A 12,990-nucleotide genomic window follows, 5' to 3' on the forward strand; every position below is an offset into this window, starting at 1 on the left:
GGAATACAGGCAGGCTGGTCCAGTACCTGTACCCTTTTCTTTGACAGACATCTCTTTATAATATGTGCAGCATGTGGTTTTGAATAGTCTTGTTGAAAGGACAATTACAGGACCTAAATTATTGGCTCTCATCACAAATTCTTGGAATGTGCTGCAGGAATAAGATGTATGAATGGATGTATATAAAAAAATAAATGAGTTTAAGCAAACTAAACATTAAATATTTTGGGTTCATACTGTCTGCAGTGAAATATAAGTCAGAGTAAACATAAAAACAATGTATTTTATTCTGCAGCGCTGCAGGTGGAAGGCATGAAAATAGACTGTTGCTGTTAGTGTAAGATTAGGGCTGGTGTTATTTTTTTATGTATATTATTTTATTTTTGTACCTGTGTGTACACTATTTCGTTTTGATATTTTAGAATTCATTAGATTATATTTCCTTTAGCATTTTGAGCTTAGTTTAGTTAGTTATTTTCCAATTTCATATCTATTTTTTAGTTTTTATTAAAAGCTGTTATTAGCTTATTAGCTTTTAGCTTGTTGCTGCCTTCTATCTTATTTAGCATACAGAAATACTCACTGGTATTTTCAATGAAGTTGATTTACTCATTTAATAGCTGTATCTAACTATTTTAAGTCAGACAGGCACTGTGTGATTTTTTAATCGGTGCGGAGAGCTCATCCGCATGTTTGAATGGTTTGTCCTGTAGGAAAACGCACGCGATTTATCTGCTGACACTGTAGTCTGACTGTCAGGCTGAGAGACTGCAGGTCATGCAGCCCGTAGGCAGTAGAAGAAGCACGAAGTGCCACCCATTAATCCACCAGGAGCTTTAAACGCGTGGATTAGCTCGCGTTCAGGTTCGCGTTCAGGCTCGCGTTTACGCTCGGGTTCAGGCAGACAATCTAATCTCTAGTATGCAGAACTATATTATTATTGTTATTAATTTTCCATTCTTTTAAATAGCAGGATACTTTGATTTTTATTTCTCTGCCCGGACCCAACCCGGCCCGAGTAAAGTAATGGAAAATCTCGAGTCCAGGCTCCAGGAATATATTTTTAATACTATTTTTATTTTAAATAAAGCTATCGCATGATAATCACCATATACCTAAGTAACAAAGTATTATTGTTAACAAAAACAAACGAAAAAACGAAAACTGAAAGGGAAAGTTCTCCTTAACTGAAACTAATAAAAACGGTAATTAAAAGAAAAAACTACAACGAACTGAAATTACAGATTGAATACCCTCATTTTCGTGTTTGTTAATTTATTTATAAGCGCTGTTTCCACTAACAGCGGGTGGTGTTGTGCCGTTTCTGCTCGCGAAGGGGAGCCGGTGTTGCTTATATTTACAGCGCTCGAGCTAGCCGCGAAATAATGACAGAAAACCCTGAGGAAGATGCAGAATTCTGTATGGGATTAGAATATGAGTGTGAAGGACATTAAAAAAACTTGTTTTGTAGAGAACCAGGAGATGAGAAATATTTGAGAAGCAGCTGTAACTTTACCTGTGAGTAACTCACACACCAGAACACCCCACGCTGCAGGATAAACGGATAAATCTGATAATTTCGGTGGTTGGTTGGTTGCTGGGGTTTTATTGCCACTACAGCACAAATGTGGCTATTTGTGGCGATAATTTCGGTGAAAATTAGTGAAACCTGTAGAGTTTATTGAGTTTTTGCTGTATGATCTCCTCAGTGAGAATCCCCAACCCATAACCAATCAGTGAGCTACAACTGCTTACCCCTCCCACTGCTCTTTCATTGTGGATGCGCAGAATGTCTTAAATATCCCGTTTTTCAAAGTACAGATTTGGCACATCACGTGGTTAATATACTGTCACTATTTTACAAAACCGTCACCATATTTAAATACCGTGGTATACCGAAATACTGTCATACCACCCAACCCTAATTTATCCTGATTCTGTCTTCATGACCAGGAACAGCTAAACTGTTCAACCTCTTCTAGAGTATTACCTAAACATTGGTTCTTTTACCACCGGAAAGATGAGCCAAAACAAAGTACTTGGCATTTAGTACAGATAGCTATGGCATAATACAAAAATGTGGCCGTGTAAACAAAAACAAAACAGAATGACAGAATGTAGGTTACATGCTGCTCCACTGTTGTACCTGGTGACTACAACTAGATTCATCACAAGTCCCAAAATCAGTGGCTCAAAAAGTGGGTATGCAGCGTATGCGAATGGAAAATCTCTTGACGTGAATCACAGAGCCAGTTCAAGGATAAAGTTCCGCCTTTCAGGAGAAACAGCCAATCAGCTTGCTGGTTTTTCGAAGCTCAGTGGGCGCCGACAGTATGTTTGCATACACCTCAAAAAGTATGTAGTTGCACCCCTGCCTAAAATGCAATGTGTTTCACAACTTTAACACCTAACTTTCCCAACACTCTGCTTCCCCGTGAAGCAAAGCACACACACACAGCAAAGTGTCCTCCGCTAGAGCACAACAGTCAATATTGACGGAGAAAAAAATAAACATGTTCATTTGTCTCACAATAATTTGATGAAATAATTATCAATTCAGACCTACCTGAGTGTCTCCAGTTTGCAGTGTGGATCCTCTAGTCTGGCAGAAAGCAGCTTCACTCCTGACTTTCCTGGGTGATTGTAGGTCAGATCCAGCTCTTTCAGGTGGGAGGGGTTTAAAATCAGAGCTGAAGCCAGAGAAGAACAACCTTTCTCTGTGATCATACAACCAGATAATCTGCAGACAGAGCAAAAAAACATGTGAGTGAGAGAAAATAGAAAGAAGGGAAGGGGAACAACGTGGCAGACTAAGGAATTAATGCACTTTAAGATTCAATAAACGCTTTCTTCACATTACCTTCAGCTAAAATATTTTTTGCTTGTGCATCACAATTTTGTGTGATATGTCTCAAATGCTCATTCAATTGGACATTCTTAAGATGACTACAGACCCATGAGAGTTCATATTTGTCCTTCACAAGACACTTTTTCTTGTGTGATTTGTTATAATATAATGTATATAATATAATATAAACACCGGAATTTCACAATTAGACCTGTATAATCTCAAAACAAAAATCACAGAAACACTGACCTGAGAATCTGCAGTTTACAATGTGAACTCTTCAGTCCAGAAGAGAGCAGCTCCACTCCTGAATCCTGCAGGTCATTGTTACTGAAGTCTATCTCTTTTAGGGAGGAGTTTTCCAGGTTTATAATTGATCCCATATTTTCACACGTCTTTACTCCAAGATTGCATGAAGCTAGTCTAAAAACAAGAATAAACAACAGTTTTTACAATAAACCCTAATAAGGATTTTTTATTTGAATGGATAGACAAATAATAGAAAACAGAATTAAACTGTAAAATATATTGTCTGTCTAAAGTACTGGTGTTTCTTTATACTGAAATAAGTTAAAATGGACAAAGAAAACGTTTAAAAAAGCAGAGGAAGAGCAAGGGGTCTTTACAGGGTATGTGAATTTACTGAACCTATCATTTTTCTTTCTGCCCTTTAAAACTTAAATATTCATTATATTTATATATTATTAACTTTAGGTATCTGTTAGAGCAAACAAACAGTAATGATGCTTTAGAGTAGAGCTTGGAAATATGCTTTGTGGTTTTGCATTGTTACTAGCCCTAAATTACTAGCTCTTATCTCACCTTTTTCGGAAAGTGCTGAACTAAGATGGAATGGATGTATATTTAAAAAGGAAATGAGTTTGAGCAGACAAATATTTCTCTGTTCATAAGACTATTCACATGTTGAGATCATATTATTTATATTCTTCAGGTAAATGTTTTTTCCATTGGTGTGATTTCATAAACCTTGACTCACTTCTTCATATTTTTAAGAGAATAAAAATAAAATGATTAAATGTGTTTATTGGTGTAAATCTGTAATTCTGCCTCCACAAAAGTGAAATGCGAGCATGTTTACATTGCACACATTAAACTAGAACAGTGTGTAAAATCAATCAGTGCTTTCTGTAAGATACTATAAAATATGTAGAGTGCTATTGTTCTTATTGGATGTGCTGTGCTTTTCCACAGATTTCCACATTCAAATCATAGTTTGAGTCAGTATGTACTTATTGTTTGTTTAAAGGCCCTACTTTATCATCAAATGCACACCATGCAGCTTGATTTTGGGCATGTCAGTGTGTTTTTGCTATCATAACAAAGGGAAAAGTACACATTGTACAAACATGTTTAATTGTATAATCTGGTATCAGGAAAAAAGTACAGAATCTTTATTATTCAACTCAAAAGATTAAGGAGGTTTTGATTCTTTTTAACTTAGAATCCTTAATGTGCTGACTAAAAGTTAGCAGATGAACATGTTCAGCTTAAACAATATCTGTAGAAATAAACAGGAGATTAATTCCAGTAGAAAAGAAAACCTATTGAACTAATGCCTCACAGTAACAGCAACAGTGTGTACTGTACTGGGATGTACAGTAAGATATTAAGTATTTAAATATGCAGATTTTGATGTTACAAATAAAAGCTGATACATTTTCATCATGTTGTATAGTTTCTCTAAAGAATACTGAGATGTGTTTTTTTAGTTAAATAACCCAGCACTATTTTAGTGTGTATCTGCAGAGGATGTGCAATCATTTTAACCAAAAACACATAACACATACGTTGCCTAAACATTTTATAACACTGTATCTGATCAGACAGAAATTATCTCATTTATAAATTATTTGTACTGTTTAGATTAATGTGAAGGTTGAATTATTATTACACAAACACAGGATAAGTTAAGGTGTAACATACTAATGTATAGCAATGTAAATAATGTGAATCTACTTGTGAATCAATAAAAAGTGCTAAAAACCAGCAGGTCATAAAAAACCTGTTTGAAGGCTTGAACGAAAATACTTACAGAGCTCTTCTGGATATTTTAACTACTGGCAGCAGCTTCAGAAGACACTCCTCTGATGGGTGATATTTACTGAGGTCAAACTCATCCAGCTCTTCTTCTGAGTTAACCAACACAAAAGCCAGAGCTGACCACTGAGCAGGAGAGAGGCTGGCCTGATGAAGACGACGGTCACCACCTCCACTCAGGTATTTCTGAACTTCCTGCACTAGAGAGTGATCATTCAGTTCATTCAAACAGTGGAACAGATTAATAGATTTCTCTGAAGAGGAGTTCTCCTCAATCTTCTTCTTGATGTATTTGACTGTTTTCTCGTTGCTGTGAGGGATCCTCTCTGTCGGGGTCAGTAAGACTCGTAACAGAGTCTGATTAGAATCTAGTGAGAGACCCAGAAGGAAACGAAGGAACAGGTCCAGGTGTCCACCCTCACTCTGTAAGGCTCGGTCTACAGCACTGCTGAGGAAGCCAGTCATCGTTGACCTGCTGAAGAGTTCAGCTAGTTCAGTGTTTTGATGTTCAGTGGTTTGCTGTTCAGTGTTTTGCTGTTCTGTGGTTTGCTGTTTCAGAGTCTTTCTCTTAAGGATGTTAGTCTTAGCTGATCTGCTGAAAATCTTGGAGAGTTTACGGGTTTGCTGTTTAGTGTTTTGCTGTTCAGTGGTTCGCTGATTTAGAACCTTTTTTTCGAGGAAGCAGAGAAATGCATATAAAGCAGCGAGGAACTCCTGAACGCTCAGGTGTACGAAGCTGAAGACCTTCCCCAGGTGCAGCTCATGTTCCTCCCTGAAGATCTGGGTACACACTCCTGAGTACACTGATACTTCTCTAATATCAATGCCACTCTCTCTTAGATCTTCCTCGTAGAAGATCAGGTTTCCTTTCTCCAGCTGCTGGAACGCCAGTTTCCCCAGAGCCAGAATACTTTCTCTAGTCTGCTGAGGATCAGGGTCACTTTTTCCACTGTACTTCTGGCTCTTGTGTTTGATCTGAAAGATCAGGAAGTAAGTGAACATCTGCGTCAGGGTTTTGGGGATTTCTCCACTCTCAGCTTCACTCAGCATTCTCTCTAGAACAGTGGCTGTAATCCAGCAGAAGACTGGTATGTGGCACATGATGTAAAGACTTCTTGAAGATCTGATGTGTGTGAAGACTTTGTTGGCCAGGTCCTGATTCTGGATCCTCTTACTGAAGTACTCCTGTTTCTGAGGGTCACTGAAACCCTGCACTTCTGTTACCTGATCAACACACTCAGGAGGGATCTGATTGACCGCTGCTGGTCGAGAGGTGATCCAGAGAAGAGCAGAGGGAAGCAGATTCCCCTTGATGAGATTCGTCAGCAGAACATCCACTGAGGTTTGCTCTTCTATATCTACCAAGTTCTCATTGTTCTTGAAATCCAGAGGCAGTCGACACTCATCCAGACCATCAAAGATGAACATGATCTTGTATCCTTTATAATGTCTTGGTTTTAAATCCTGTGTTTCTGTGAAGAAGCTCTGAAGAAGATTCAACAGACTGAGCTTCTCCTTCATCAGATTCAGCTCTCTAAATGGAAGTGGAAATATAAAGAGAACATCCTGATTTACTTCTCCTTCAGCCCAGTCCAGGATGAACTTCTGCACTGAGACTGTTTTTCCAATTCCAGCAACTCCTTTAGTCAGTACAGTTCTGATGGGCTGGCTCTGTTCTGGTAAGGGTTTAAAGATGTCATTGCATTTGATTGGTCTTTCCTGAGTTTGCCTTTTCCTGGATGCAGCTTCAATCTGCTTCACCTCATGTTCCTGATTAACATCTCCACCCCCTCCTTCTGTGATGTAGAGCTCTGTGTAGATCTCATTCAGAAGTGCTGAGTTCCCATAGCCTGAAATTCCTTCATTAATTCTCTGATATTTATCCCTCAGTTTGGATTTGAGCTTTTGTTGACATGCTGGGGTTAATTCTGACAACAGAGGAAGACAATAAGTAAAATGTAATCAGCTGTGATCATGCATTAGATCCCAGTGTAGAACAACACCATGACATAATACTTTGACATAAAGACTGTAGTATGGTTTATTTGTAGCAGCTGTAGTTGATTTAGATATATTGAATATGTCCATACAAAATCAGTAAGTGTTAAATTTAAGGACTACAGTTGATGCTGTGATTCATTATCCTACAATTACAGAATCCAATTAATTATTGTTTTTCCCTTTGGGACTTCACTGAGAAAATAAATTAGCACTTTAGGTTGGTACCCACGGTCATGACCCAAAACTCTTACTGCTCTGTAATGTGTTTGCAATGTCTGTCTGCTTCATGTTCCTCAGGATGTGCAGTGTGATCATCAGCACCCCCACCCTCTGATCATCCTCCAACTCTCTCTCAGAGCATGCAGGGTAATCTGGACTCAGGAGCTTCTTGAATGTGTTCAGCTCGTTCTTCACTAGAGAGAAAAACTTCTCCTGCAGTTCCTGATTACGAACAAATATCAGAGAATCACTAAAGCTGTTACAGTACAGCGAGAAAAATGATGAGACTGATCTGAGGATATCAATATTAACATTATTACAGTTATAATACTCCAGAAAAGGAAGGTGAATAAAGTATGATTTGCATCAAAATTTTAAAGTGAAATGAAAATAAAATGTAAAAGAAATCAGGGAGATCCCCGTCAAATATATGGTTTAGGACTTACCTTAAATATGTGGTCCAGCTTTTCACAGTATTTGTTTTTTTTCTTCTTACTGAGGATAAACAGAAAATCCACACTGTAATGCACCATAATAAATGATCTGACCTAAAAAGTTTTTGTTTCAGTAAAATATGCTGCAATTACTAATAAAATAAAGAAAATCAGACTAAAAAATAAAAGAAAGACCTTTAATTAAAATATGAATTAAACCAATACTTTTCTAAATGTTTCTTAAAGGTGAGAAATGAGCTTAAGAAAGGAAACAACCAGAACGTTTTTCAGTGTGACAAAATTTGTTTTAAAGTATTATTGTACTAAAACACATTTTGCCCAATCTTGGATGTATTTACTCACCCCAGCAACTGAGATGGTAAATACACGCACAACAAACTATTTAAATCTACTCCCTGCCATTTAAGAAGCAATAAATGTCACGTTTTCAAAAGCACTATGTTTCTTTTCCACCAGACACAAAAAGGACTTTGTGATTTTGGGCCCCAGATGCCGCTAATGCGATCTGTGTAATGAAGCTTTGAGTGAAGAATCTTTTTTGTTGTTTTGGTTACGGTTAGGAGAAATTATTCAGTGCTTTTATAAGCTTTAGTTTACCATCAATAATATTTTAGAAACAGTAGCAGAGCAACTTCAGAACTCAGAGGTAGCATTTATTGGGTTTAATTCAGGATAAAAGAGGACAGAACAGAGCAAGTAGGTAAAATCAGCCCCTCCACTAAACTACACACAAATAAACACAACAGGAAACATCAAGGGTTGAAGAAATAAACAAGGTCATGTAAATTTATTGTACAATAAGTTGATAACTTAATTATCACAACAGGCCTACTCACCTCACCCAACACATCCCAAACACACTCCATTCAGGATTTTGGCACCAGCACCATCAACAGGTCAGTGAAATAGTACTAACATATCCAGCTACTGTCTCTATATGTAGATTATGGGTGTGTGATACATATTGTCTACGATAATATATGAATTACTGTGTTAATGATGTGCAAGCTGATGTTATCGAGTATGCTAATCACTGGGGGAAAAACAACAATGAAAATGCCTTTAATCCACTTGTTCACTGCAAACATTGAGAATGACCATGCAACGAGCTAGCATAGGCTAACCATGCTATTACACTGGCAAGTGAAATGTCTATGATGTTGTCCCAAGTTTGTCTTGTGAGTGCACTGTTTATCAGTGTGGGGATTTAGCACAGATGCTAATACAGCAAGCTACCTATCAAGCCATCTACTTTCATTCACGCTTTATTTTCCTCCAAACTGATGACACATCGGCACTGTGCTTAAGTGTCTTTCTCTCACACTCACACACACATAAGCACACAAACAACTGATGGCATATTTCTTCTTTCCAGGTTGTTAAAGGTGGAATATGGAGCTACACAGTGTTTTTTCCCCAACTAAAGCTCTCAGTTAAAATCAATTCCTTAGCACATTAAAATATTCTCATTTATACTGACATATAAAATAAAGCAAAAAATGATCTAGTCTGCAAGACTCAACTCTAGGGTCATTTATGACCCACCATCGCGATGGATGGTAACCATCGCGGTGCCAAGCCCACTTTTTTGTTTTTCCAGAAACATGCACTGATCTTCTTTAGGTCTCCTTCACCTAAAACTTTAGCAGGGATTGTACGGAAAATGATCAAATCAGGTATATTACATATGAATTAGAGTCAGGGATGAAAATTAAAATACCCTACTGCTACAAATATGCCTAACTGGCATATTATATTATTTATTATTCTATTATTAGAATATTATTATTAGGATATTATTATTTATATTTAGGTTACAGCTTGTCTTCATTTTTTTCTACATTTTTCTGTATTTTAAACATTTCATGTTATTCACGCAAATAGACTAAGCCTGCTGGTTGTGTGTCGGGAACCTTGCTCATTGTCAACCAGTGTTGGGCACCTTACTTTGAAAAAAAGTAATTAGTTATAGTTATTTCTCTAAAAAAGTAACTTAGTTACTAACGGAGTTACTCCACTATAAAAGTAACTAGTTACCAGGAAAAGTAACTATTGCTTTACTTTTGTTACTCGCCCCATAAAAAAATAACAAAAGAAAATAAATTATGTCATTTCTATTATTATTAGAAAAATAACAAACGATAATAAACCCAAAATGTTGACAAAAATATAATCTAACGAATTTCAAAACATAGAAACGAAAAACGTTAAAATTGTATTAATATAACAGTTTAACAGCTGGATCAAACAGTTACATGGATTTATATTTATGTTCAGTACACAGACTTAACTAGCTTAATATAGCAGACAGGCATTCTGCTGTCGAGCATTTTAACAGATGCTTATTCTCACTCAATAGCTGGAGTTTTTGAAATGAAAAATTAAAAGAGAAAAGAACTTTGACTGAACATGAATTTATTTTATTTCACTTTGCTTAACTTCCACCGCATCTCCACGAGAACCTGTAAAGAAAGAGCGGAATGCAGTGCAGCACCGCGACCAAAGTGAGAGCTCCGTGACAGATAATTAGATCACACTAAAGATGGTCCGACAAATAAATAAACTCATTATTTAATACATTTAGCACGTTTAATCAGCTTCTCCTCATCCATTTCTCATATGCTTGTGAGACAGTGTACGAAGTTGAGACTATTTTACATACTTATTTGAAGTAAGGCTGATTTCTAAAAAATCTAACTTTGGTGTACAGCAGCCGTAAGTAGATAAGTAGATTCACCTGCAGCACACCCTCAACTCAGAAACTTATCAAATTACGCTATCTTTGCTTAACACAAGTGCAATGTAAATTTCAGCTCAACATCGCTAACAACTAATTAGATATTTTAGAATGAGATATTTACGAAACATAAAAAACTACTACTCAAATCTTTTATTTCGAAAGATTTTCGGGGATACAGTGCAGCTCCTGCAAATTAGGAATACTGAACCAGTAGGATTAAATAAAGAAACGGGGCCTGAAATATTTATTTGATGAAAATAATGTATAAAATATGATTGATTAGAATCAAAGGGGGGAATTGTGATGGAAATTTATTTATTTAATGTGATTCATATTCAATAAGAAGGGTAAATTATTCCTAAATCATGTACTTGATTTTGACTGAAGATATTGAAAAGCTTAGAAGATTAGAATGTGCATACGTGGCTCACATGGGCGTGCAGGACAGGTGACCACACGATCACATCCCTCAGGCATCAACCATAAAACATACGTGGCACAAGTTACTGACCAGTGTACTGGAAGGTTCTGGAAGCTACGTGTCACTAAAGTGTAAGCTTCACCCTGGCCCCAGGCTGTAGGAATGCACGGTCAAGACTGGCCATATAAGGCAATGCTTTTTACCATATAAGGCAATGCTTTTTTACCATGTAAGGCAATGGCCTGAGGGGACCTAAAAAGGTTCAAATACCCTGAGATGTTGGCTGTACAGGGGGAGAGACTTGAACACATGCTTTGAAATGTATTCTGTCTTTTCTCCAATTAAATAATTGCTACTCACTTGATCCAGACTCAGATTGTTCGTGTTTGTTCAGTCACTAATCTTTATTTTCCACCACACCAGCGCTTTAAAATGCCGGAGTCACACAGAGCGAGCTTGAAAGAGCGCACGGCATTGCGATAAAAAAAAAAAAACGTTTTAATAAACAAGGTCCTATCAAGTGTAGTAAAATGTATGGTATTAAATGGTATTAAATTCACATATTTACTAATAGTCCACCAAGAGAAATCAGGCAAAATGCGCCGCGCTGCACTCTCTCTCTCTCTCCCTCTCTCTCTCTCTCTCTCTCTCTATCGCAGCGCAGAGCTGAATTCAGCCCAAGGCTAAAAATAATATAAAAATTCAGTTTAGTTAAATAAATTAAGATGAGTAAGGACCTGTAAAGTTAATCAAATATTGTCAAATATAAAGGATAGGTTGAGGTTTTGGGGAGCTGTTTCAATTATTTGAAACTGAAACTAACTGAAACTGATATTGTTCTGCGCACTATTAAAAAGCCTTTGATTGTGTTTTAAATGAGTTTTTATTTTATATTAATTATTTTTTATATTCATTTGAAATATATGTTTATTATTTTATTGATCAAATTATTTTTTTCTTCATAAGATATAAATTCTTTATTTTTTATGTATCAAATTTTATGATCTTTTTAAAGTGTCCTATTTTTCCTTTTTTAAGTATATACTTTATTCGTCTATAGTAAATGTTAGTTTTTATTTCTAATTTTTGAAAAATATTTTGAATCCCTTTTAAACTGTAAATGCTCAGTTGCACTGTAAGTGAGGGTCCCCCTCCAGTGTAAATAATTGATTGCTTGATTAATATTCAGTGTTGCAAACCCAGTTTTTACATAAACAATAAACAGAATAAAGAATAAAATAACATTGCTGGTGTATCTTCACAGGGTGAAGGCGCAGTTTCCTATGCACTCTTAAAATAGGAATGCACAGAAGTCAGCGCGCACCTGCCTCTTAAAGGGGATGGATACTGACACACTGATTAATTTATTTCACGTTACGCCCAAAACACACCCATGAATAATTATGGGAATTAAAACACAGCAACCCCCACCCCAACGATATGATCGTCCATCGCGATGTTTCACTGTAAACATCGTCATATGCCAATTAAGGAGACATCGCCCAACCCTACTCAACACACTGCACAATAATTGTTGTCCCTTTCCCAAGTCAACAAGCAGCACCAGGGAACAGCATTTTTATTTGCCTAATACCACTGATATAAACATAATTTAATGAAGCCAATCTAATACTCATCCTTTTATTTACAATAAAAAACATTATTAAAAACTAAAGAAATCTGGTATACCACTTGGTTTACACATATTAAATATATTGTTTCCTTTAAAATACTAAGTAAGTAAATGGGTACCAGCTTTATTATTACTAGTACAATATAATACTTTTATAAACACATTTTTAAGTAATGCAAAATATTGTTTGTTATCGTTACTGACAAAACAACAGAAATTACTAAGATATCATTTTTTTATGTATCACACATCCCTAATAAACATATATGTGTAATTCTCCAACCTGTAGCTGATACTGTAATTTACTCACATTGTTCAGGTCAGTCAGTCTAATGTAAATCCCGCCTCCCCATCAAACCCAGCTGTGTACAGAGAAACTCACAGATCTTACAGAGGACCTCCTATGTGTGTGTGTGTGTGTTGTATGTATTGAAAATGTAAATTACAGTACAAATCTTTAAAAAGGCTTTGATATTTCACTCACTGTGGGTCAGAGGTCATATCGTCACTGCTTAAAGTAGGAGGAAACCCCATGGACTGATCACTCTTCATAGAAACACAGCTGGGCTCTGGAGAAGCTCCTCTCTGGGTTTCAGTTCTGTTAACATTAAACAC

At 36.5% G+C, this 12,990-nt stretch overlaps 1 protein-coding gene across 4 annotated transcripts in view; it reads right to left on the reverse strand.

The window, feature by feature from the left end:
• Window positions 1-12,990, reverse strand: part of LOC111188569 (NLR family CARD domain-containing protein 3-like) — a 223,288-nt gene that overhangs the window by 122,986 nt on the left and 87,312 nt on the right. For 2 of the 4 annotated variants that reach the window (XR_007427270.1, XR_007427271.1), the window contains 6 exons: window positions 12,860-12,973; window positions 7,573-7,621; window positions 7,159-7,348; window positions 4,902-6,834; window positions 3,098-3,271; window positions 2,567-2,740 (listed from right to left, as the gene is read on the reverse strand). The exons of 1 other annotated variant lie outside the window; for it this stretch is intronic. Coding sequence is in view for 1 of the 3 variants with exons in the window: in XM_049468134.1 (XP_049324091.1) it covers window positions 4,902-6,248 (1,347 nt within the window). In the remaining 2 variants the exon portion in view is untranslated. The remainder of the gene's footprint in view (window positions 1-2,566; window positions 2,741-3,097; window positions 3,272-4,901; window positions 6,835-7,158; window positions 7,349-7,572; window positions 7,622-12,859; window positions 12,974-12,990) is intronic. One more of the 4 variants, XM_049468134.1, reaches the window with a different exon arrangement.

This window comes from Astyanax mexicanus, chromosome 1 (assembly GCF_023375975.1).
Source record: "Astyanax mexicanus isolate ESR-SI-001 chromosome 1, AstMex3_surface, whole genome shotgun sequence".
In the NCBI taxonomy this organism is placed as follows: Eukaryota; Metazoa; Chordata; class Actinopteri; order Characiformes; family Acestrorhamphidae; genus Astyanax; species Astyanax mexicanus.